The sequence below is a fragment of the Hyla sarda genome, chromosome 5, assembly GCF_029499605.1.
Source record: "Hyla sarda isolate aHylSar1 chromosome 5, aHylSar1.hap1, whole genome shotgun sequence".
Lineage (NCBI taxonomy): Eukaryota > Metazoa > Chordata > Amphibia > Anura > Hylidae > Hyla > Hyla sarda.
This window is the reverse complement of record NC_079193.1, coordinates 170,385,034-170,412,902: the sequence shown is the minus strand read 5'-3', so window position 1 is coordinate 170,412,902 and position 27,869 is coordinate 170,385,034. Positions and strand designations below refer to the sequence as shown.

Here is a 27,869-nt window from a genome sequence, read left to right as displayed (position 1 = left end):
GGGAAGAATACTGCCAACCTAATGTGGGGGAACTACAACCTAATGTGGGGAGAACTATGCTGACAACCTAATGTGGGGGAACTATGCTGACAACCTAATGTGGGAGGAACAATACTGCCAATCTAATGTGGGGGGAACTATGCTGACACCCTAATGTGGGGGGAGCTATGATGACAACCTAATGGGGGGGGGGGAACTATGCTGACAACCTAATGTGGGGGAACTATGCTGCCTACCCAGTGTGGGGGAACTATGTTGACAACCTAGTGTGGGGAAACAATGGTAAGGTACCGTACATCGCAGTAGAGGGGTAGTCTTATACGGCGAGTATATTCCAAACTCTATATTTTAACTCTAAAAGTTGGGGGTCGTCTTATACACCCAGTCATCTTATACGCCGGAAAATACGGTAACTCTCTCGCAATCTTAAAAATGTAAGTAAAGCAATCTGTACGGAGGGAATATGACATTTGGTGGCATTTCCTGGTCATATAAACCTTCTGAAGAAAAGTTAATACAATCCTACTCTCTGTAACCTTAATTTTTTCACAGCATTAATTTACACTATACTTCATATAAATGAAGTGTGGGAACTTTTAAATAAATAGTATGATGATCTCTGCCAATACACATGGTCACTAAAAGCTGTATTCACACTATAGTTAGCGCACTAGCCTTCCATGTAATTTTTTTAGAGAAATTGCTTGCACACGTATAATTGTTATTGATGTTTATTTATTTATTTGTTTATTTATTATAACTTTTATTAACATTTCCAATTTATAAACAAAAACTATTTCAGGGATTATCTCCCCTGACAGGCGACATGGCTATACATATAGACAGAGTACAAGTAATAAACGGGTATCTGTTTACATCATCTTAAAACACATAAACCCTCTCCTTTTTCCTTTTTCCCATACCCCTCCCAAACACCCATAGCTCACCTTCCAACTAAAGCCAAGTTGAGATAGGCATGAAATAACCATGAAAAGACCCACAAAAAAATTCCCTCCTTCATGAACTTTCCCAAGCGCTAGAGAATTTCATTGGAGAACATATGAAGTATTTAGAAAGTTGGAATCATCCCAAAGAACCCGTCTAAATTTCTTAAAGGGTAGCATCACTTGTACTATTTTAGAGTCATCCAGAAATACACTTAAAAATATGTCATAAAAAATGATTTAGATGATTTTTCTATTATTCGAATAACTTCTAGTTGATCAAGTAGTAGAAATTGTTTCTTTTGCTGAACAACATCAGCCGGAGAGGGTATAGGTGATGTTAACCAATGTTGTAGTTAATATCTCTTGGCGACAAATGTAAACTTATATGTGAGTAAAATTATAAGTGCATCTAAAAGAGGTACATGGAATAAGATTAATAGCTTATGCAAGGTAATGTAACATGGAATTTTCTATATAACAAATCAAATAATGATATCCAAAACAAATAAGTGTGTGAGCAAGTCACAAACCCATGTAAGAAATCTGTCCAACACTGACTGCAGTTAGAACAGGCCTCAATTCAGTCTTGTCTATCAGTGGTAGGGTAAACCCATAAAGGGCATTATCTTAACCCCATAAGGACTCAGCCCTTTTTTGCAATTCTGAACACTGTCACTTTATGCATTAATAATTCTTGGATGCTTTTTACAGTTTATTCTGATTCAGAGACAGTTTTTTCATGACATATTCTACTTTAACATAGTGGTAAATTTTTGGCGTTACTTGCATCCATTCTTGGTGAAAAATCTGCAAATTTTAAGAAAATTTAGCATTTTTCTAACTTTGAAACTCTCTGCTTGTAAGGACAATGGATATTCCAAATAAATGTTATGTTGATTCACAAATACAATATGTCTACTTTATATTGGCATCAGAAAGTTGACATGTTTTTACTTTTTGATGACATTAGAGGACTTTGAAGTATAGCAGCAATTTTCCAAATTTTTACGAAAATTCCAAAATCTGAATTATTCAGTGACCAGTGAAGTTTGAAGTGGATTTGAGGGGCCTTTCTGTGAGAAATACCCCATAAATGACCCCATTATAGAAACTACACCCCTCAAAGTATTCAAAATGACATTCAGAAAGTTTGTTAACCCTTTAGGTGTTTCACAAGAATAGCAGCAAAGTGGAGGAGAAAAATCAAAATCTCCATTTTTTACACTGACATGTTCTTGCAGCCCTATTTTTAATTTTTAAAAGTGGTATAAGGAGAAAAAGCCCCCAAAAATGTGTAGCCCCATTTTTCTCGAGTATGGAAATACCTCCTATGTTGACATAAAGTGCTCTGCTGGCTCACAACATGGCTCAAGAGGGAAAGAGCAACTGTGGGATTTTTGAAAACAAATTTTGTTGTCATGGTTTTTGGGGGCCTTGTTGCATTTAGGAAGCCCCCATGGTGCCAGAACAGCAAAAAAAAAAACACATGGCATACTATTTTGGGAACTACACCCCTCAAGGAACGTAACAACAGGTATGGTGAACCTTAACACCTTTTTGTTTGACGACTTTGCGTTGAAGTTAGACGTGAAAATGGAAATTTAGATTTTCTCTATCGGCTCCATTGGGGGACACAGACCATGGGTATATGCTGCTGTCTCTAGGAGGCTTGACACTATGGCAACAAGAAAAGTCGGCTCCTCCCAGCAGGGTATACCCGCCCACGGGCACCTGAGGTAATCAGTTTTAGCTTAGTGTCTAAGGAGGTGAACACTGATCTGGAATTCTCTCCAGACCAGGTCTCATATTTTTTATTTTCCTAGGTTAGGGAAGTGTTAGTTTTTTTATTCCTTTTTCTTTCCTGTTTTCAGGTGGGGACTCAGGAACATAGCGTTCACTGTTTCCCCATTTGCGATTGAGGGGGCGCAGGCATCATGGATGTACTGTCAACCCCCTCTCGCCAACGGTCAGAGCCTGGGGTTGTACCTCATGGGTCCGGGTCCCCCTACCTCCCTGCTCTCCTCGCTCGAACATGGCAGCCCGGCATGATGCAGGTGACAAAAGCTGACTGAAGACTTCATAGGAAGACTTCATGAGGTAAGTTCTTCTGACTAAGGTGAGTATCCCCCCTTTTTTCTTTAGGTGTGGACTTTCAACATCTGGAGACCCCCAGTTTTTGGGCCACTCTTCTATATGGGGACTGTTGGGGCTGGCCAGGAGGGATTTCCCTCCTTTCCTTTATGGGGGGACTTTTATTATATCTGGGGCTGAGCAGTGTGTGGTTTTTCACAGTATTCATGTGTGTGTGGTGGTTGCCTTTTTACCACGGCTCGGCGTCCGTTCTAACTTTCATTTCGGCAGCGCGGCTGCCGACGTTCTTACTTTCATTTCAGCAGCGCGGCTCGCCCGCTCCCTCCCTTCCCCCGCAGGCGCATATGCGTTCGCATATGCGCTCGGGGCTGGGAGCGGGCACCATTAGGGACCGGGCTATATTTTACTTCGGCGGCCCGGTGCGCTTTGGCTCCGCCCACCCTGGCTGCCGAAGCCTGCATAAGGGCGTAAGGCCCTTGCGTTTAGCACAGCCCCCTCTGGCCATTGATTCAGAGGTTTTCTCATCTCCTCCGCAATTCTCATGGGCATTGCAACATGCTAATCACAGCTGCCTTAGGGACACATCTTGCGTGTGACTGTTCAGTTTTTGCTATAGTCCGTGCCCAGTACTGTTCCTCCCTCCACACAGATAACTAGCTCCTTAGTTATCTATTACACTTGTAAGGCTGTAACTCAAAAATGTCTGGTTCTGCTGAACCCACTTGTTCTGCCTGCACCACTGCTCCCCCTGCTATTTCTACCCCGGTTGCTCTTTAGACCTGGTGGGTTCGGCCGCCCCTTCAACCTGGGGTTCCTCCCTCTCCAAGTCTATATCTGACTTGGCTCAGGTTTCCCATTCTGGGGTGACTGCCTTGGAAAGGCCCTCCTACACCGGCCCTTCGGAGGGACCCGCTCTCCCCTTATACTGACGCTCTCGCAGCATCATAGGGGTGTTTCATCTGACTCATTCCCCGAGTCTTCTGACAGGCACGGGCGCTCCCCTCGCAGGCATCACCCCGTTACCCCGACCTGTAGCAAGCGTTGCTCCCCCAGAGGATGCTTCCATGGTCGCCGCTCTGGCTCTCCAGATCCGCATACCAGGTCCGTCTCCCTCCCTTCCTGGGCCACCTCACACGTTTCCATTCACCTGGTGAACTTGTGGATGAAGTTTCCGATTCAGCCTCTGATTCAGAGGACCGCACGGATATGTTGGACATGGTGCACTCATTGGTTTCGTCCATAAGAGACACCTTCCATCTAGAGGAACCAGGAACTTCGGACGTGGCTCTAGAAGTTTCCTTTCATCGTGCCCAACCTCCAGGGCTGCCTCACCTCGTTCCCATTTACCTGGAGAACTTGTGGAGGAGTTTTCTGATTCGGCCTCCGACTCAGAGGACCGCAAGGATATGCCTGATGTGGTGTACTCATTGGTTACGGCCATAAGAGACATCTTCCAGCTAAAGGACCCAGGAACTTCGGACGTGGTCCAGAAGTTTCCTCTCATCATGCCTGACCTCTTCCAGGGCTGCCTCACCTCGTTCCCATTCACCTGGAGAACTTGTGGATGAGGTTTCTGATTCGGCCTCCGACTCAAGAGAATGCACGGATGCCTGATGGGGTATACTCATTGGTTTCGGCCATAAGAGACACCTTCCATCTAAAGGACCCAGGAACTTTGGCCGTGGCTCCAGAAGTCTCCTTTCTTCGTGCCAGACTTTCAGCTCTCACGCTGAATTTTACACCCTGCTGGTATCCGCCTGGAGGCACCCTGACAAGAAGTTTCAGGAAACGAAGAAGGTTCAAGCGCGGTATCCCTTCGTCAAGGACCTCATTGCTCGGTGGACCTCCTCTCCAACTGTGGAACTGCCGGTCTCCCGCCTCTCTAAGGCGCCTACCCGGCCATTGGCTGATGCGGTTGCCTTCAGCGAACATGAAGGTGGAGACTTTGGCAAACTTTGCCTTTGAGACAGCAGGTTCTTCCTGCTTTTGCTTCGGCCTGGGTGTCAAGGGCCTTTTCAGTATGGTCTCCCATCTCCGCCAGGGTAGTCTTCAAGATCCCTCTGGAGGATTTATTTAATCTAGCTCTTTGATGCTCCGCAGCTGGAGATTTTCTGTGTTCTGCTTCCATGCGCAGCCACTGTGCTGCCTTTTGCCGCAAGCTACCTGGCAGCCACCGGCCCTCCATGTGGCTTAAAGCCTGGAATGTGGACGCCGCTTTCAGGAAGTGAGGCCACGGGCGGAAAAGAGTTCTTTATTACCTTTGGATAAGGCTCACAGAACCACTTTCCGTGGTAAGTCCTCCTTCCAGTTCTGCGGACCTTTGGTACCAACAAAGGGTACCAACAAAGGGTCCAGCCGGGTGCCTTCACGGGAAGAGGGCTCCTTCCTTCCGGACCTGTCCCTCCCGGAGGTTTACTATCCGTTCCGGCCGTTTTGTGGCCCCATCAGGCACCCGTAGGCCTTCCTCGGTCTGAAGGGTCGCCCCCACACGCCGACCTTTCTCGGGTGGTTGTTCGCCTCTTACTCTTTTGGGATGCCTGGACCACGCACATTCAGGATTCCTGGGTCGAATTTGCTTCCCTTCCATGGGATTGCCTTTTTTCTTTCCTGGACCCTCCGGTTCCCCACTCTAGCGAAGGCAGTTAGGGGCACTCTCCAGCTCCTTTTTTATCCAGTGCCTGCCTCCACATCTCATTGTTTCCCGGTCATCAGCGGTACCTCCGCTTTGCAATTCCGGACGGTCATTTTCTATTGTGGCTCTCCATTTCGGTCTGACCACTTCTCCGCGGACCTTTACCAAGGTCCTGGCGCCCTTTTCAAATGTACATGGCGCTCTCACTCCTGAGCCTTGTTGTGCGCCCGCAGAGCATTTTACATCCACATATGGGGTATTTCCGTACTCAGAAGAAATTGTGTTACAAATTTTGGGGGTCTTTTTTTCCTTTTACCTCTTGTGAAAATGAAAAGTATGGGGCAACACCAGTATGTTAGTGTATAAAAATTCAATTTTTTTTACAATAACATGCTGGTGTAGACCCCAACTTTACCTTTTCATAAGGGGTAAAAGGAGAAAAAGCCCCCCAAAATTTGTTAGGCAATTTCTCCCGAGTACGGAGACCTCAAATGTGGCACTAAACTGTAGCCTTGAAATACAACAGGGCTCTGAAGTGAGAAAACACCATGCGCATTTGAGGCCTAAATTAGGGATTTGCATAGGGACTGACCTGGATGCAAGAATTACACTTTACTCTACGGCAGTGTTTCCCAAACAGGGTGCCTCCAGCTGTTGCAAAACTCCCAGCATGCCTGGGCAGTCAATGGCAACACTGGGACTGGCAACATGGACTGTCCGGCAACACTGGGAGTTGTTGTTTTGCAACAGCTGTAGGCTCCGTTTTAGAAAATGTGCCGCACCAGACGTTTCTCATTTTTATTGGGGGGGGGGGGGGTAACTGTGTAGGAGTATGTGTATATGTAGTGTTTTACCCTTTATTTTGTGAAGGTGTAGTGTAGTGTAGTGTTTTTAGGGTACAATCACACGGGCGGGTTCACAGCGAGTTTCCTGCTGGGAGTTTGAGTAGCGCAAAATTTGCTGCATCTCAAACTTGCAGCGAGAAACTCACTGTAAACCCGACCATGTGATTGTACCCTGTACATTCACATGGTGGGGCGGGCGAACCTCTAGCTGTTGCAAAACTACAACTCCCAGCATGCCCTTTGGCTGTCCGTGCATGCTGGGGGTTGCAGTTATGCAACAGCTGGAGACACACTGGTTGCAAAACACTGAGTTAGGTAACAAACTCTGTGTTACGCAACCAGTGTGCCTTCAGCTGTTGCAAAAACTACAACCCCCAGCATGCACGGACACCTGAAGGGCATGCTTGGACTTGTAGTTATGCAACAGCTGGAGGCATACTACAACTTCCAGCATGCCCTTTGGCTGTCCATGCATGATGGGGGTTGTAGTTATGCAACAGATGGAGGCACACTGGTTGCACAACTACAACTCCCAGCATGCATGATCTGTCAGTGCATGCTGGGAGTTATAGTTTTGCAACAGCTGGAGGCACACGGGTTGGGAAACACTGAGTTAGGAAACAGACAATGTTTCCCAACTAGTGTGCCTCCAGTTGTTGCAAAACTACCACTCCCAGCATGCCCAGACAGCTGAAGGGCATGTTGGGAGTTGCAGTTATGCAACAACTGGAGAACTGTTTGGAGACCACTGTGTAGTGGTGTCCAAACTGTAGCCCTCCAGATGTTGCAAAACTAAAACTCCAAGCAAATTCAGACTGCCCAGGCATGCTGGGAGTTGTAGTTCGGCAACATCTGAAGAGCCACATGTTGCCGAACTACAACTCCAAGCATGCCTGGGCAGTCTGGGCATGCTTGGAGTTGTAGTTTTGCAACATCTGAAGTGCTATAGTTTGGACACCACTGTATAATGGTGTCCAATCTGTGCTCTTCCAGATGTTGAAAAACTACATCTCCCAGCATGCTGAGACTGTCCAGGCATGCTGGGAGTTGTAGTTCTGCAACATCTGAAGGGCCAGATGTTACAGAACTACAACTCCCAGTTGTAGTTTTGCAACATCTGTAGGGCTGCAGCTTGGGCACAACTTCATGCCCAGACAGCCTTTGTGAAGGTGACTTACCATGGATCTTTACTGCTGCCTTAACCGCTACTCCGCCGCCGCCTCCTCACTGTCGCAGATCCCGCCACCGATCCCGCCGCTGCCTACGCCGATCCCGCCGCGATCGCCGATTCCGCCGCCTCCTTATGGACTCGGTAACCCCTGCCATCTGAGCTGAGGAAAACCCTACAGATCAGAGCATGTGTATAAAAAAAAAAGCAAAGTGTAGGGAAAGTGGAAAATGTAGGGAAACCTTAGTAAATACCGTGGAAAAAAAATTGTAGGGAACTAAAACCCACAAATAAACCTACATAGCACTCTTAGTAAATCAGGGCCAATGCATTTTGTCCCCCTAGAGTACGATATCAAAAAGGCAAATCCCTGCTAAGTAGGAAAGATAAGTTCATTTTTATCCTGCAGTGGTTGGAGTGGCAATTCATCCCTTTAATTCAATCCACCCTATGACGTAGTAAAAAAAATTAAATCTAGGGAGAGATTTATCAAAACCAGTCCAGAGGAAAGTTGATGAGTTGCCCATAGCAACCAATCAGATCACTTCTTTCATTTTGAAGAGGCCTTTTCAAAAATGAAAGTGATCTGATTGGTTGCTATGGGCAACTTTGCAACTTTTCCTCTGGACAGGTTTTGATAAATCTCCCCCCATAGAATCTGAAATCAAGAAAAATTATCCATCCCCTATACCATGAAAGCACTAAAGGGGTTATCCACCATAAGGGGATTTTAGTACGTACCTGGCAGACAGTAATGGACATGCTTAGGAAGGATCTACGCTTGTCTAGGAGCTAAATGGCTATTTTGTGAGATTACCATAATACTGTGACTAGCTTTTTGTGAACTGGTATTTCCTTTTTGAGTATCCCATAATTCCATTTTCCTCCCTCCCACACATGAGCCACCCCACCCATTGAAACATGAATGAGCTGCATCCATTCAAAAGACCTGTGGTTTTCAATCAGGGTACCTACAGCTGTTGCATTAGTTGCAGATTGATCTTTCTTCCACCAAGCGATCCCTCCACCCATTGAAGCAGACAGGCTCTCTGTCATCAGCTGACTAGTGAGTCAGGTCTCGGCCACATTGCAACCTGGGAAATATCTGAGACAACAGTCATTTTGTATGCTGTTAAAAATAAATATTGGGATGAAAATCACAGGAGAATTGTGAGAAAACAGTCACACACAGGTACAGACACTATATTATTAACCTCAGTAACTTTACAGCCCCTGTAGCATAGTCAAATATAAAAAAAATCCTGGAATACCCCTTTAACTTGTGTATTGCTATCAGGGGGACATTTAAGTGCCCAAATTTGCAGAGTTAAGCTGATTAACATCCTGATGTTTGAGTAAAATCGGAACAGTTTGCATGGGATAGAGTAATTTAGTAAACTTATCATTTTAAGGAGATGACATCTGACTAACATGGGAAGCCCTCTATCTCTGCAACTCAGCCAAAATGTTATGGAACAATAGGAGATGATCCAAAGCATTAATAGAGCTGGGATATGCCCTATGTCCCAAATATAAAATTAGCAGTCCCTTTGAGGGCCAACAACACACCTTTATGCATACAGTGGTCCCATGAGATCATAACCAAAATGTCATCCAAAAAAAGGAAAAAGTGAGGATTAAAGAAAAATAAGTAGATAACTAATATAGATATAGCAAGTCCTTACATATAAAAGTAATAAAGAGCTGCTGGGAGCTGTAAATCACTGTCTATGTAGAGGACAGGAGCTTCTTCAGGGTCCTGTACAGTACATGCAATGTCCTAAAAAAGTAAAATGGAGTCGCCCTCACCTGGTGTCCAAAGGAGCAGCTAACTGTGGCAGAGGTAAAGAGTAGTACAGAACATTGACAGGTTTCGCAGATCTGAACTGTCCTTAGCATTGTATGTTGGGTATGGTTTCACGTTACAATAGTCCATAAAAGACCATTGTATGTTGAAACTATTGTATGTTGAGGCCATTGTAAGTTGAGGGACCAATGTATTACCTTTAAAACCCGATAGAAGTCCAACAAAATCTGTTAATGATTCAAAAATCTTTTCCAGATCATGCAAGGGGTTTGAGTCATCAACAAAAAAAAAAGAATGCCTTCACTAGTGCACCACCAACTGAGATGCCAGTTTTGCTCAATTGCTACATTGTAATAAAAAAGGAAATAAAGGACACCCCTGTCTCATGCTCTTCTGGGGCAGGAAAGGGGCTGAAAGGAAACTTGGTACATGTACCCTAGCTAAGGGACAAGAAAACAGAAATTTAGGAAATTTAGGAAAGATAGCATAAGAGTCAGCAAAACCCATGCGTCTCATCACCAACCACATTATGAAAAGCTTTTTCAGCATCTATAGATAACATTGTGGGGGATGGGTGTAGATCAAGCCTCAGATGTAAGGTCTATACCCTTCCTTAGAAATCAGATCTTTACCTTGTTTTTGGAGCACTGTAATATAGGCAGTATTTATTTGGGTAAGAATTCCCTCCAGTTCTCCCTCTCTTCGTAACTGGAGGGAGGGGGGATGAATATTCATAAGCAGCGCTGACATCAGTGCCAGTTTAGCTGCAGAAGCCCCGCCTGTGCCAGTTAGAACAAGATTTCCACATAGAATAAAAGTACAATTGCGGGGGATCGGCCGAGTGGATCCGGGCAAGGTAGGCCTAGTTGGAATCAGCGTCTCCCGCACTATCCACCAGTACCTGTGGATAGTGTGGGAGAAAATATCTGACAGTTTTCCTTTAACACCCTTTATCACCCCTTGTAGTTCCTCCAGAGTGATTGGTGCATTCAGAAAAGACAGATCCTTTTCCGTCAGAGACAGGAGATGAGCATCCGATATTCAATCTGAAGGGGAATCAGAATATTAAGACTAAAAATAATCCTTCAAAATCTGAGTAATTTTAGCAGGATGAAACTGACTTTTTAATAGTGGAATATGAGTATGCTGAAACAAACCCCTAGAAAATTAAGCCAGAAGTTTGTTCTGGGCTTGTTTCCATAAGGAAATGGTATATGCGACAGAAAGTGCATCCCCCTTGGCAGTGAGTTGGCGACACAAAGTACAGCACCCTTGGCAGTGAGTTGCTTGAATAATTGTTTTTACATTGTAACTACATCCGACGTAATTCATTCTTTAACCCTACAAGTACGTCATTGGGTGGCCTCGAGAGTACGGCATGGGCTCGAGAGTCAGGTTTCAGACCAGAGATCGCTCCAGTGTCCGTCAACTGTTTAAAGGGGTACTCCCGTGGAAAACTTTTTTTTTTTTTTTTTAAATCAACTGGTGCCAGAAAGTTAAACAGATTTGTAAATCACTTCTATTAAAAAATCTTAATCCTTTCAGTACTTTTTAGGGGCTGTATACTAAAGAGAAATCCAAAAAAGAAATGCGTTTCCTCTGATGTCATGACCACAGTGCTCTCTGCTGACCTCTGCTGTCCATTTTAGGAACTCTCCAGAGCAGCATATGTTTGCTATGGGGATTTTTTACTGCTCTGGACAGTTCATGAAATGAACAGCAGAGGTCACCTGAGAGCACTGTGGTCATGACATCAGAGGAAATGCTTTTCTTTTTTGAATTTCTTTTTAGTATACAGCCCCTAAAAAGTACTGGAAGGATTAAGATTTTTTAATAGAAGTGATTTACAAATCTGTTTAACTTTCTGGCACCAGTTGATTAAAAAAAAAAAAAGTTTTCCATGGGAGTACCCCTTTAAATGCTGTGATCAATAACTATTAGAGCATTTAAACATTAAATGCCGGTCTTCCCTGGTCTCTAGAAGCCCTGTTACGCCCCGCCCCCATCCCTGTCAGGAAGACGCCAAGGCCTTGACTCTGTGTTAGCATCTTCCATGGCTCAGTGCTTGTTCTTTCTTCATTTTTCTTTTGTCTTCTGTCTTTTTTTTTTTATTTATCTCCAATACTATTGCAATCCCTTTATTTTATACAGACCATTACTATTTTATACATATTTTATGCATTGACAGTACCCTTGAGGACTTTTTACTTTTGTTATTTTTTGGTTTCGGGAAATTTAAAAAACGGACTCTGCCGTATCCCCCCCTCCCCCCGGACTCGTGTCGCATTCCATTCATTTGATTGAGCCGGATGGAGTCACGTAGTGACTCCGGCGGGCTAATTTAAAAAAAAAAATTATTGCTGGTCTGAAAACCGTGGTCTGTCACGGTTTTTAGTCTGGCAATAAAACTGATACGGCATCTTTTAAATTTCCCTTCCGTATATGGCAGCCGTTTTGTATAATTGTCGTGTGAATGCACCCCTATATCTATTTAATCTTCTGCTCAACCACAAGGGCCCTGTGGATTTTGACAATTTTGTGTATTAGTGATTTTTATTGTGTTATTATTTCTTAGTAATACATACAACCTTTTTTACTAGTATCTCCCAGTACATTAGAGTTAAACACTATCAGAATTACAATACAGTTAGATTTTTATATTAGATTTTTATATCAGATTATCATTATGCACCTAGTCACATATGACTTGGTGATTTTCTGAGGACTGGCATTTCTAGGACAGCTACAACTAGATCTGAAATTGTTGGACAGTATCTGTAAGATAGAGATATTGTAGCTTTATTGCACCTAAAATTTGATACTTTTCTTTTCCAGGAGCGTCTACTTCTTTCTTTACTGCCTGCTCATATTGCCATGGAAATGAAAGCAGAAATTATTCAGAGACTGCAAGGTCCACGAGCAGGGCAACTGGAAAATACAAATAATTTTCATAACCTGTATGTGAAAAGACATATTAATGTGAGGTAAGCTTAAGATGCAAACACATTAACCCCTTAATGAACGGGCCAATTTTCATGTCAGCATTTTTTTTCCATCTCACATTCTAATAGTGATTGTTTTTTTTTATTTTTTTTTATATACAGGGCCATATATTAGGGCCTCTTCTATATGGGACCAATTGTACATTGTAATGACATCACTTATTTTACCACAAAATGTACGGCAAAACAAAAAATATATATATTTGTGTGGTGAAATTGAAAGAAAACATGCAATTTTGCAATTTGGGGGGGGGGGTTAGTTTGTATGTAGGTCAGTAAGATTACAATGATAAACAATTTTGATTTTTATAACATTTAAAGTATACCCCTTGCTTTAAAAAAAACTTTTGACATGTCTTAGAGACATATCAAAAGTTTTAATTGGTCGAGGTCAGACCCCAATGTTAGAACGAGTGGGTAGAAAAATGCAGCTGACCAAAACAATCCCATAGACTTACATTGTAAGATTGTCTTGTTTAGTGCGCTCTTTTCCCAACATATTCTAGCTACTGGTTGTGGTCTGAACACTCAGACCCCGACCGATTAAAACTTTTGACTTTTTTTTTTAACCCGTTAACGACAAAGGACGTAAATGTACATCCTGGTGATGTGGTACTTAACGCACCAGGACGTACATTTGCGTCCTGAGCATAACCGCGGGCATCCGAGCGATGCCGGCATCATGCGCGGCAGGTTCCAGCTGTTGATCGCAGCCAGGGACCCGCCGGTAATGGCGGACACCCACGATCCTGCGGATGTCTGCCATTAACCCCTCAGATGCCGTGATCAATGCAGATCACGGCATCTGTAGCATCGCGGTCACTTAACAGGATGATCGGATACAGCGCTGCCGCGGCCATCTGATCATCCTGCACAGCAGACGGAGGTCCCCTCACCTGGTTCCGCTGCCTTCCGGGAGTCTTCTGCTCTGATCTGCCTTCCCGCAGACCAGAGCAGAAGATGACCGATAACCCTGATCAGTGCTATGTCCCATACATAGCACTGAACAGGATTAGCAATCAAATGATTGCCATAAATAGTCCCCAATGGGGACTATAAGAGTGTAAAAATAAAAATTAAAAAAGTAAAAAATTAAGTAAAAAAAATGTGAAAACACCCTCCCCAAATAAAAACGTAAATTGTCCCATTTTCCCTATTTTACCCCCAAAAAGTGTAAAAAAATTATTTTATATACATATTTGGTATGGCCGCGTGTGTGAATATCCGAAATATTAAAATAAAATGTAAATGATCCCGTACGGTGAACGACGTAAACGTTAAAAAAAAAGTCCAAAATAGCTGCTTTTTATAACATTTTATTCCCAAAAAAATGTATAAAAAATGTAATAAAAGTTTTGTATAAGCAAATATGGTATTAATAAAAAGTACAGATCACGGCGCAAAAAATGAGCCCTCATACCGCCGCTTATACAGAAAAATGAAAAGTTATAGGTCTTCAAAATAGGGGGATTTTAAACGTACTAATTTGGTTAAAAAGTTTGCTATTTTTTTTAAACGCCACAGTAATAGAAAAGTGTATATTCATGGATATCATTTTAATCGTATTGACCCAGAGATTAAAAAACACATGTCATTTTTACCATAAATTGTACGGCGTAAAAACAAAACCTTCCAAAATTAGCAAAATTGCAGTTTTCTTTTTAATTTCCCCACACAAATAGTATTTTTTGGGTTGCGCCATAGATTTTATGGTAAAGTGAGTGATGGCATTACAACGGACAACTGGTCACGCAAAAAACAAGCCCTCATACTAGTCTGTGGATGAAAATATAAAAGTTATGATTTTTTGAAAGGGGAGGAGGAAAAAACGAAAACGTAAAAATAAAATTGTCTTAGTCCTTAACCCCTTAAGGACCGGAGGTTTTTCCGTTTTTGCATTTTCGTTTTTTGCTCCTTGCCTTTAAAAAATCATAACTCTTTCAAATTTACACCTAAAAATCCATATGATGGCTTATTTTTTGCGCCAACAATTCTACTTTGTAATGACGTCAGTCATTTTGCCCAAAAATCTATGGTGAAGCGGGAAAAAAAATCATTGTGCGACAAAATTTAAAAAAAAACGCTGTTTTGTAACTTTTGGGGGCTTCCGTTTCTACGTAGTACATTTTTCGGTAAAAATGACACCTGATATGTATTCTGTAGGTCCATACGATTAAAATGATACCCTACTTATATAGGTTTGATTTTGTCGGACTTCTGGAAAAAATCATAACTACATGCAGGAAAATTAATACGTTTAAAATTGTCATCTTCTGACCCCTATAACTTTTTTATTTTTCCGTGTATGGGGCGGTATGAGGGCTCATTTTTTGCGCCGTGATCTGAAGTTTTTAACGGTACCATTTTTGCATTGATAGGACTTATTGATCGCTTTTTATTCATTTTTTCATGATATAAAAAGTGACCAAAAATGCACTATTTTGGACTTTGGAATTTTTTTGCGCGCACGCCATTGACCGTGCGGTTTAATTAACGATATATTTTTATAATTCGGACATTTCCGCACGCGGCGATACCATTTATGTTTATTTTTATTTTTATTTACACTGTGTTTTTTCTTTTATGGGAAAAGGGGGGTGATTCAAACTTTTAATAGGGAAGGGGTTAAATGATGTTTATTCACTTTTTTTTTGCACTTTTTTTTTGCAGTGTTATAGGTCCCATAGGGACCTATAACACTGCACACACTGATCTTTTACATTGATCACTGGTTTCTCATAAGAAACCAGTGATCGATGATTCTGCCGCATGACTGCTCATGCCTGGATCTCAGGCACTGAGCAGTCATTCGGCGATCGGACAGCGAGGAGGCAGGTAGGGGCCCTCCCGCTGTCCTGTCAGCTGTTCGGGATGCCGCGATTTCACCGCGGCTATCCCGAACAGCCCACTGAGCTAGCCGGCATGCTTTCGGTTTCACTTTAGACGCGGCGTTCAACTTTGAACGCCGCGTCTAAAGGGTTAATAGCGCGCGGCACAGCGATCAATGCCGCGCGCTATTAGCCACGGGTCCCGGCCGTTGTTAGAGGCCGGGCCCGAACCGCTATGACGCGGGGCCACGCCGTGGCCCCGCGTTATAGATCGGGAGTGGACACATGACGTTCCAGTACGTCATGTGTCCTTAAGGGGTTAAGGTCCAAATGGGCTGAGTCCTTAAGGGGTTAAGTGACAATGCCCATTCAACATTTTTTAACTTTTTAAAGAAAATAAATATGCTTAGAATAAATATGCTTAGAATATTGTCATATTCTGACCACTAGAACATGTTAATTTTTCCCTATATTGGAATTTATGAGGGCTCATTTTAATTAAATTTTTTTTATATTAGTACTATTTTTGTATGGTGAAACTTTGATCACTTTTGTTAATTATTTTATGGTATATGAAGGGAACAAAAATCAGCATTTCTGGCATTTGGTATTATTATTTATTTATTTTTATTATATTTTTATGCCGTTCACTGTGGAGGATCATGGAAATTATACACTGATATCAAAATTAGAGAACAATTTATGATCATCTACAAATGATTTTTTGTAAGGGGTACACAATGCCGTTAGAACAGTTACAAAATAACCAAAGTATATCAACATAAAACCTTTATTTTTCAAAAAACATGATGATCATAATTAGAGAGCAGCAATGACTGTAGCACAGAGAAAGATTGTAAGTACATTTTTCTGAATGTTCCAACAGTCACCAATCAGTAGGAAGTGTACAGGCCTTTGCTTTGAATGACTTCAGCACATCTGTGCCCCCTACAGGACATCACTAGTCTCTCACACTGCTCTGGTGTGATTTTGGTACAGTCTTCTACCAGTCTCTTCCACAGTTCTGTGACTGTTGTCGGTTTCTTGGCCATAACTTTGTCACCAAGGATTTTCCAGAGGTTTTCTATTTGGTTTAGATCAGGACTCTGGGCAGCCATTTTATTGTTTCAATGTTTTCAGTTTCAAAGAACTGCTTTACCCGTTTTGCTGTGTTACAGGGGGCATTGTCCTGCATGAAAATTGCTGCTGATCGAGTGATGAACACAAGGAAGGAACAATGGGGAGATTTATCATTGCTTTTAGAGCATTTTTTTGTCTATATTTAGTAGTGTTGAGCGGCATAGGCCATATTCGAATTCGTGAATATTCGCGAATATATGGACGAATATTCGTCATATATTCGCGAATATTCGCATATTCATAATATTCTCGATTTATTTTCGCATATGCGAAAATTCCCGCATGCGAAATTTAACATATGCGAAAATTAGCATATACCTTAATTAACATAAGCGAAATTTCGCATATGCGAACATTAGCACATGCAAATATTCGCATATGCAAAATTTCGCACACCGGTCTCACACAGTAGTATTAGAGCCTTCTTTACACCACACAAGCTGGAAGCAGAAAGGGATGATCACTGTGATGTGTACTGTGAAAAAAAAAATTAAGTTAAAAAAAAAAAAAAAGAATATTGGTAATTACGAATATATAGTGCTATATTCGCGAATATTCGCGAATTCGCGAATATGCGATATTCGCGAATAAAATTCGCATTGCGAATATTCGCGAGCAACACTAATATTTAGGTGCAGTTCAGGCGCAAGCAGCATATTTTGAGACTTTTATGCATCTTTTGATATAGACAGTTTCACTCTTTTTGCCAACCCATAGAATTTTTTCTTTTTGACCATGCAGTGGTCACGTATTTATCATTTGCGACTTTTGTCAAAAGTCGCTATTTTGTGTGGAAAGGTACTTTTTTAGGCGCAAAGCTACACCACCTACCAGTAGGCATGAGAATAATTTCTACCTTCCACAGTTCAACCTTTAACCTCTTGTGGACGACAGCGTCCCACTCCCTTTCTATGACACGTGATCAGGAGCTGAACTCGGGTCATAGCTGGGTGGTCCTGGTGGCTATCTGCCACCAGGACCCATCTCTAATGCCAGACATCACCGATCACGGTGATGCCCGGCTTTAACCCCTTAGACACTGCAATCAAATTTGATTGTAGCGTCTAAAATGCAAGTAAAAATGTCCAGGCAGCTCTGTGAAAGTAAGTAAAAACACCTAACCTGCCAAATTCAGGACACGGGAAAGTGTCTACTTCCCTCCCTCAGTGTCTAGAAAAAGTGTATGTGGTAGAGCTTTTCCCACCACAGCAGAGCTGCGCAAAATTCATCATCCTGCAGCACCTTCTTAACCCCTTAAGGACCAAGGATGTACCGGTACGTCCTTGGTCCTGCTCTCCTGATATAACGCGGGGTTACACAGTAACCCGGCGTCATATCACGGCGGACCCGGCGTCATAGTGAAGCCGGGACCCGCCTCTAATAGCGTGCAGCGCCCATCGCCGTGCCGCGCGCTATTAACCCTATAGCCGCGCTCAGAGCTGAGCCGCACAGCTAAAAGCGAAACCAAAAGTGGCCGGCTAGCTCAGACGGGCTGTTCGGGATAGCCGTGGCTAATCGCGGCATCCCGAACAGCTTACAGGACAGCGGGAGGGCCCCTACCTGCCTCCTCGCTGTCCGATCGCCGAATGACTGCTCAGTGCCTGAGATCCAGGCATGAGCAGTCATACGGCAGAATCTTTGATCACTGGTTTGTTATGAGAAACCAGTGATCAATGATGAAGATCAGTGTGTGCAGTGTTATAGGTCCCTATGAGACCTATAACACTGCAAAAAAAAGTGAATAAAGATCATTTAACTCCTCCCCTATTAAAAGTTTGAATCACCCCCCTTTTCCAATAAAAAAAAAACACAGTGTAAATAAAAATAAAAATAAACATATATGGTATCACCACGTGCGCAAAAAAATTCCAAAGTCCAAAATAGTGCATTTTTGGTCACTTTTTATATCATTTAAAAATTATCAATAAGTCCTATCAATGCAAAAATGGTACCGTTAAAAACTTCAGATCACGGCGCAAAAAATGAGCCCTCATACCGCCCCATACACAGAAAAATAAAAAAGTTATAGGGGTCAGAAGATGACAATTTTAAACGTATTAATTTTCCTGCATGTAGTTATGATTTTTTCCAGAAGTCCGACAAAATCAAACCTATATAAGTAGGGTATCATTTTAATCGTATGGACATACAGAATAAAGATAAGGTGTCATTTTTACCAAAAAATTTACTACGTAGAAACGGAGGCCCCCAAAATTTACAAAACGGCGTTTTTTTTTCTCAATTTTGTCGCACAATGATTTTTTTTTCCGTTTCACCGTAGATTTTTGGGCAAAATGACTGACGTCATTACAAAAACAGAAAACCCCCCGGTCCTTAAGGGGTTAAAGGGGTTCTCCCTTGTTTATACTGTTTTTTGTTATTATGTTTGTGTGTTATGTGTGTATAAGTATGTGTTTTTTTATGTGTGTTGTGATTATGTATATATGTATTTTCTTACCTTTTGTGAAGATCCGGAAGCTGGCCCCTTTTTCTTCCAGCGGCTTGCTGTGTAACCTCGGCCTCCGCCATGTTGTGTTCAGTAAGTGGGATATCGGGGGGTGTGCTTCTGACAAATCGAGGCAAATCTTTTCTTCCTGTTTCTTCCGTGGCTCAGCGATGAATCTGTGGCCTCTTCCGGCGCATGCGCAGGTATTTTAATTTTTTTTTTACCAATAGTTTTTTTTGTCTAATTGACAGATTGTCTGCGCTTGCGGGAAGCTACGCTATTAGTGTAGACCTAACGTATGCTATGCTGTTAGCGTAGCACTTGCGTACTCGCGCATGCGCAGACAGTCTGTCAATTAGACAAAAAAAACTTTATTGGTTAAAAAAAAAAAACCTACCTGCGCATGCGCCGGAAGAGGCCGCAGATTTGTCGCTGAGCCACGGAAGAAATAGGAAGAAAAGATTTGCCTCGGACGTCAGAAACACACACCCCGACATCCCACTTACCGAACACAACATGGCGGAGGCCGAGGTTACACAGCAAGCCGCTGGAAGAAAAAGGGGCCAGCTTCCGGATCTTCACAAAAGGTAAGAAAATACATATATACATAATCACAACACACCTAAAAAAACACATACACACATAACACACAAACATAATAACAAAAAACAGTATAAACAAGGGAGAACCACTTTAATAAATAAGATGTACGCTAGTCAAACCCACCACCCAAATAAACGTGGGAAAATAGCTCTACCATAGACATTCTTTCATAAATCTGGGCCAATGTGTTGTTGAAAAAGGCTCTGATACATACTTGCATTCACTCTTCCATGTAGCTGTATGAGAGGCACAACTCCTGCTGCAGAAAACATTCCCCAAACCATGACACTTCCTCCACCTTTCACTGACTTCTTTACACTCTTTGTCGACGAACATAGGCCCAGATTTATCAAAGAATGTCTATGGTAGAGCTATTTTCCCACGTCTATTTGGGTGGTGGGTTTGACTAGCGTGCATCTCAATTATCAAGAAGGTGCAGCAGGATGATGAATTTTGCGCAGCTCTGCTGTGGTGGGAAAAGCTCTACCACATACACTTTTTCTAGACGCTTGTGAGGGAGGGAAGTAGACACTTTCCCGGGTCCTGAATTTGGCAGGTTAGGTGTTTTTACTTACAGAGCTGCCTGGACATTTTTACTTGCATTTTAGACGCTACAATCACCGTGAAACTGTCTATATACAAAAGGCGCATAAAAGTCTCAAAATATGCTGCTTGCGCCTGAACTGTGCCTAAACATAGACAAAAAAAAAATGCTCAAAAAGCAATGATAAATCTTCCCAACTTTATCATTATTATTTTATTTATAAAATTTAAATGAGGGGGGTGAGTGACATTTTTATTACAGAAGGGTCGTATTTATAAATAAAAAAAAATCTATTATTTTTAAAGGGGTATTCCAGGAAAAAACATTTTTATATATATCAACTGGCTCCAGAAAGTTAAACAGATTTGTAAATTACTTCTATTAAAAAATCTTAATCCTTTCTGTACTTATGAGCTTCTGAAGTTAAGGTTGTTCTTTTCTGTCTAAATCCTCTCTGATGACACCTGTCTTGGGAAACGTCCAGTTTAGAAGAGGTTTGCTATGGGGATTTGCTTCTAAACTGGGCATTTCCCGAGACAGGTGTCATCAGAGAGCACTTAGACAGAAAAGAACAACCTTAACTTCAGAAGCTCATAAGTACTGAAAGGATTAAGATTTTTTTAATAGAAGTAATTTACAAATCTGTTTAACTTTCTGGTGCCAGTTGATATATAAAAAAAATATTTTTCCTGGAATACCCCTTTAAGTTCTCATAAGGAACTACAGATAATGCCTAGGCAGCCTCTATAAGAAGATGGGCAATCAGGCAGCACAAAAGGAACTGATAGCAGATGATACTTACTGGATAAAGCAAGCTCAGCTGAAACTGTGAGCCAGAAACATGCGAACCTTAGACCACCATTCATAATGCAAATAGTCAGAGTGGTTTAAAGCATGCTGCCACTGGACTCGGCAGAAAAAAGGGGTTCCGTGGAGTGATGATTAACCGAGTCTAGGCTTGCCAGGAAAACGTTACTTGATGCATGGTTCAAGCTGTAAACTTTGGTTAATGGGGTATTTCACTGCCACAGTGTTTGGACCATTTTGTTCCAAACACTGGGTACGGGCTGCAGGGGTCATGACGTAACACCAATGTACTGGTCAAGACCAGTATATGGAGGGTTAATCCAATCACTTTTTCCAATAGATCACCCCTTGGAGCAATCCAATAATACCCTAATTTCCCATATACCAACTAAAATGTATAACCTTTATTGTAAACTAATCAAAAATAACCACACATTTAAAAGGTATCAGAGCAGTGTTCCTTGGTTTTGATCTAATGTATTGTAAATATCTCCACTGAGATTATTAATTACTGTCTGACACTGAGTGTGCCTGCAGCTCACACTCTGCTTCCTCCGGAGACTGCTCTGATATAGTTAAAAAACCCTACTCGCCCCCCTCCCCCCCGACATGTTTCGCTACTATGTAGCTTTGTCAAGAGGTATGGGGCTGCAACGGTAGGAGGTCTGGAACACAGGCTAGGAAGACACAAGGAAACGCTTTCACTGGCACAATGGCAACAAGATCCGGCAAGGAAGTGCAGGGGAAGTGAGGTATAAATAGGGAAGTGCACAGGTGAAGATACTGATTAAAACCCATGCGCCAATCAGTGGTGCACCGGCCCTTTAAATCGCAAAGACCCGGCGCGCGCGCGCCCTAGGGAGCGGGGCTGCGCGCGCTGGGACAGCACAGACGGGGAACGAGTCTGGTAAGCGGGTCGGGATGCGTATCGCGAGCGGGCGCGTCCCGCATCGCGAATCGCATCCCGGCTGGGGACATTATCGCAGCGCATCCGGTCAGCAGGTCTGACCGGGGCGCTGCGAACAGGAGAACGCTGCGAGCGCTCCGGGGAGTACCCCCCCCCCCTTGGGTCTCCCCCTCTTTTTGGAACCCGAGAATTTGTGGATAAGGTCCTTGTCAAGGATGTTGTCCTCGGGTTCCCATGACCTCTCCTCTGGGCCGCAATTCTCCCAATCTACAAGAAATTTTTTTTTACCTCTGACCGTCTTGGATGCCAGAATTTCTTTAACCGAGAAGATGTCAGAGGACCCGGAAACAGGAGTAGGAGCAACAACCTTGGGAGAGAAGCGGTTAAGGATGAGTGGTTTAAGGAGAGAGACATGAAAAGCATTAGGAATACGGAGAGAAGGAGGAAGGAGTTTGTAGGAGACAGTTTTTGTTTTTGGCATTTGATTTTAAAAGGACCAAGATAACGTGGTCCCAGTTTATAACTGGGGACACGAAAGCGGACATACTTGGCGGAGAGCCATACTTTGTCTCCAGGAGAAAAAACAGGGGGAGTTCTTCTTTTTTTGTCGGCATGATCCTTCATCCAGGATGAGGCCTGTAGGAGAGATTTTTGAGTCTCTTTCCAGATGGTGGAGAAGTCCCGAGTCACCTCATCAACAGCGGGCAAACCAGAAGGCATGGGAGTGGGAAGGGGGAAAGAGGGTGACGGCCGTACACCACAAAAAATGGGGATTTAGTGGAAGACTCAGAGACTCTGAAATTGTACGAGAATTCGGCCCATGGTAGAAGATCGTCCCAGTCATCCTGGCGGGAGGAAACAAAATGTCGCAAATAGTCACCAAGAACCTGATTAATTCTTTCCACTTGCCCATTGGATTGGGGATGATAAGAAGACGAGAAGTTTAATTTGATTTTAAGTTGATTACAGAGGGCCCTCCAGAATTTCGACACAAATTGAATGCCTCTGTCCGAGACGATATGTGTAGGAAGCCCGTGAAGGCGAAAAATGTGCACAAAAAATTATTTCGCCAACTGAGGCGCAGAAGGAAGACCTGGAAGAGGGATAAAATGTGCCATCTTGGAGAACCGATCAACGACCACCCAAATAACTGTGTTGCCATGGGATAAAGGTAAATCAGTAATAAAGTCCATACCAATCTGAGACCATGGTCGCTCAGGAACAGGCAGAGGATGGAGGAGACCGGCAGGCTTCTGGCGAGGGGTCTTGTCCCGGGCACAGACTGTACAAGCCTGAACAAAATCAGCAACATCAGCTTCCAGGGTAGGCCACCAATAAAAACGAGAGATGAGCTGGACGGATTTTTTGATGCCAGCATGGCCTGCGAGGTGTGAGGAGTGTCCCCACCTGAGAATCCTGAGGCGCTGGCGTGGAGAGACGAAGGTCTTCCCTGGAGGAGTTTGTCTGATGGAAGCTGGAGAAGTGGAGATCAGACAGTCCGGAGGAATAATGTGTTGCTGGGAAGCTTCCATTTCAGAGGCATCCGATGAACGAGAGAGAGCGTCAGCCCTAATGTTCTTGTCAGCGGGGCGAAAATGAATTTCAAAGTTAAAACGGGCAAAGAACAAAGACCACCTAGCCTGGCGGGGGTTCAGCCGTTGGGCAGACTGAAGATAAGAGAGATTCTTGTGATCAGTGTATGTAATAACTGGGTATTTGGATCCCTCCAGCAGGTGCCTCCATTCCTCAAGCGCCAATTTTATGGCCAGTAGTTCTCGATCACCAATGGAGTAGTTTTTCTCCGCCGAAGAGAAGGTCCTAGAAAAGAAACCACAAGTAACAGCATGTCCGGAAGAATTTCTCTGTAGGAGTACCGCTCCAGCTCCCACCGAGGAGGCGTCTACCTCCAGTGAGAAGGGTTTAGATGGATCAGGTCTGGAGAGTACGGGAGCAGAAGAAAAGGCAGTTTTGAGATGGTTGAAGGCCTCTTCTGCTTGAGGAGGCCAGGACTTAGGGTTGGCGTTTTTCTTGGTTAGGGCCACAATTGGGGCCACAATAGTGGAAAAATGTGTAATAAATTGTCTGTAATAATTGGCAAACCCCAAGAAACGTTGGATAGCACGGAGTCCGGAGGGGCGTGGCCAATCCAATACGGCTGATAGTTTGTCCGGGTCCATTTGGAGTCCCTGGCCAGAGACTAAGTATCCTAGGAAGGGAAGAGATTGACATTCAAAGAGACATTTTTCCATTTTGGCATATAATTGATTGTCCCGAAGTCTCTAAAGAACCATGCGGACATGCCGGCGGTGTTCTTCAAGGTTAGAAGGAAAAATCAAAATATCGTCCAGGTAGACCACAACACAGGTATATAGAAGATCACGAAAAATTTCATTTACAAAGTCTTGGAAGATGGCAGGGGCGTTGCAAAGCCCAAAAGGCATAACCAGATATTCAAAGTGTCCATCCCTGGTGTTAAACGCGGTCTTCCACTCGTCCCCTTCCCTGATGCGGATGAGATTATATGCACCTCTTAAGTCCAATTTGGTAAAGACGTTGGCGCCACGTAGGCGGTCAAAGAGTTCCGAGATAAGAGGTAGGGGATAGCGGTTTTTTATAGTGATTTTATTAAGGCCGCGGTAATCAATGCAAGGTGGTAAGGAGTCGTCTTTTTTGGAGACGAAGAAAAATCCAGCTCCGGCAGGGGAGGAAGACTTGAGGATAAATCCCCTTTTTAAATTCTCTTGGATGTACTCCGACAGGGCTTGTGTTTCCGGAGCGGACAGAGGATAGATTCTGCCCCGGGGTGGAGTAGTACCAGGGAGGAGGTCAATAGGGCAGTCATAAGGCCTGTGAGGAGGCAAAGTCTCTGCTTGTTTTTTGCAAAAAAAACATCAGCATAGTCCAGATAGGCCTTGGGGAGACCTGGTATCGGAGGAGCCATAGGGTTTTGACTGACAGTACTGGGAGCAGACATAAGACAGTTCTTGTGGCAAGTAGTACCCTAGTTCTTGATCTCCCCGGTGGTCCAATCGAGGGTTGGGGAATGGCATTGAAGCCAAGGTAGTCCAAGAAGAATTTCCGAAGTGCAGATAGAGAGGACCAGAAATTCAATCTTTTCGTGATGGGGTCCAATGCACATTAATAGGGGTTCCGTGCGGTAACGCACAGTACAGTCCAATCTTTCATCATTAACAGAGGCGATGTAGAGGGGTCTGGCGAGACTGGTCACTGGGATGTTGAACCTGTTAACGAAAGAGGCCAAAATAAAATTTCCTGCAGATCCGGAATCCAAGAAGGCCACGGCTGAGAAGGAGAAGGTAGAAGAAGAAATCCGCACAGGAACAGTAAGACGTGGAGAAGCAGAGTTCACACCTAGAGCTGTCTCACCTTTGTGCGGAGTCGGAGTGCATCTTTCCTGACGTGGAGGTCGGATAGGACAGTCCTTCAAGAAGTGTTCGGTACTGGCACAGTACAGGCAAAGGTTCTCAATGCGGCAGCGTTTCCTCTCTTGAGGTGTCAGCGAGACCGGTCAACTTGCATAGCCTCCACAGCGGAAGGCACAGGAACGGATTGCAGCAGACCAGAGGAGAGAGGAGCCGGGGAGAGAAACCGCCTCGTGCGAACAAAGTCCATATCCTGGCGGAGCTCCTGACGCCTTTCGGAAAAACGCATGTCAATGCGGGTGGCCAGATGAATAAGTTCATGCAGGTTAGCAGGGATTTCTCGTGCGGCCAGCACATCTTTGATGTTACTGGATAGGCCTTTTTTGAAGGTCATGCAGAGGGCCTCGTTATTCCAGGACAATTCGGAGGCGAGAGTACGGAATTGGCCTGGACCAGGTTCAGCAGGGCAGTCTCGGCAGAAGAGGCTCGGGCTGGTTCCTCGAAGACACTTCTAATCTCCGTGAAGAAAGAGTGTACAGAGGCAGTGACAGGATCATTGCGGTCCCAGAGCGGTGTGGCCCATGACAGGGCTTTCCCAGACAGAAGGCTGACCACGAAAGCCACCCTTGACCTTTCAGTAGGAAATTGGTCCGACATCATCTCCAAGTGCAGGGAACATTGTGAGAGAAAACCACAGCAAAATTTAGAGTCCCCATCAAATTTGTCCGGCAATGACAAACGGAAGTTGGATGCGGCAACTTGCTGCGGAGGAGGAGATGATTGCTGAAGCTGTGGTAGAAGCTGCTGTAGCATCACGGTCAGTTGAGACAGCTGGTGGCCTTGTTGCGATATCTGTTGCTACTGCTGGGCGACCACCGTGGTGAGGTCAGCGATAACTGGCAGCGGGACCTCAGCGGGATCCATGGCCGGATCTACTGTCACGATTCGGCTGGCTGGAGGTGGATCCTCTGTGCCAGAGAGGGATTGGCGTGGACCGTGTCAGTGGACCGGTTCTAAGTTGCTACTGGTTTTCACCAGAGCCTGCCGCAAAGCGGGATGGTCTTGCAGCGGCGGTAGCAACCAGGTCGTATCCACCGGCAACGGCTCAACCTCTCTGACTGCTGAGATAAGCGCGGTACAAGGGAGTAGACAAGAGCAAGGTCGGACGTAGCAGAAGGTCAGGGCAGGCAGCAAGGATCGTAGTCAGGGGCAACGGCAGGAGGTCTGGAACACAGACTAGGAACACACAAGGAAACGCTTTCACTGGCACAAAGGCAACAAATCCGGCAAGGAAGTGCAGGGGAAGTGAGGTATAAATAGGTGAAGATACTGATTAAAGCCCATGCGCCAATCAGTGGCGCACCGGCCCTTTAAATCGCAAAGACCCGGCGCGCGCGCGCCGGGACAGCACAGACGGGGAACGAGTCTGGTAAGCGGGTGGGGATGCGCATCGCGAGCGGGCGCGTCCCGCATCGCGAATCGCATCCCGGCTGGGGACATTATCGCAGCCCATCCGGTCTGCAGGTCTGACCGGGGCACTGCGAACAGGAGAACGCTGCGAGCGCTCCGGGGAGGAGCGTGGACCCGGAGTGCTCGGCGTAACAGTATGTATATGTATATTGAAAAGAAGGAGGGAAGTCCGGCATATGAAAATCTAACTTTATTCAGACAATAAAGGCAGGTACAAACACGATGAATGCCATCAGTAGGACATCTGGACGCATTTCAGGTGGGTATACCACCCTTTATCACAGATGATGATCATGTGACATCTGTGATAAAGGGTGGTATACCCACCCGAAACACGTCCACATGTCCTACTGATGGCATTCATTGTGTTTGTACCTGCTTTTATTGCCTGAATAAAGTTGGAGTTTCGTATGCCGGGCTTCCCTCCTTCTTTTCAATATACATATACATACATATGGGATTTGCAGGATTTGAAGCTGCAGATTTTATTCTGCAGAGTTCAATGTGAACTAAATGACTGGACACAGCATCAAATCTGCAGCTTCAAATCCTGCACATCAAATATGCTCAATATACAATACATGCAAATACATTTTTAAAGGGGAACCCCAGTGGAATTTTTTTTTTCAAATCAGCTGGTGCCAGAAAGTTATACAGATTTGTAAATTACTTCTATTTGAAAATCTTAATCCTTCCAGTACTTATCAGCTGCTGTATACTACAGATATACTACAGAGAAATTTGTGAAATTCTTTCCAGTCTGATTACAGTGCTCTCTGCTGACACCTCTGTTCGTGTCAGGAACTGTCCAGAGCAGGAGAGGTTTTCTTTAGTAATATGCTTCTAATTTGGACAGTTCCTGACACGGACAGAGGGGACAGCAGAGAGCACTTTTGTCAGACTGGAAAGAACTGCTCGAGTTTCTCTGTAGCATACAGCTGCTGATAAGTGCTGGAAGGATTAAGATTTTGAAGTAATTTACAAATATGTTTATTTTTCTGGCACCAGTTGTTTTCCACTTGTTTCCACCAGAGTTCCCCTTTAATATTATTTCTGTTATCATTATTGGCTCTGATTCTGTGACCTCCTTCCTCCATTAGATTAATCATTTATATGTGGAATGTTTTTTGTAGGTGTTGAAATCTTATTACATGGTTGATAAATTACAATATTTTGACTGATTTGTTGCTCATTGTGATGCTAGGAAATGGGTTAGAGAATGAGGGCTTTCTGGAATAGGAACAGATTA

The 27,869-nt window shown here is 43.9% G+C and overlaps 1 protein-coding gene across 2 annotated transcripts in view; it reads left to right on the top strand.

Annotated features, from left to right (window-relative positions):
• Window positions 1-27,869, top strand: part of ADCY2 (adenylate cyclase 2) — a 532,901-nt gene that overhangs the window by 332,428 nt on the left and 172,604 nt on the right. For both annotated transcript variants that reach the window (XM_056520731.1, XM_056520730.1), the window contains exon 5: window positions 12,326-12,474. In XM_056520731.1, the coding sequence (XP_056376706.1) occupies window positions 12,326-12,474 (149 nt within the window). The remainder of the gene's footprint in view (window positions 1-12,325; window positions 12,475-27,869) is intronic.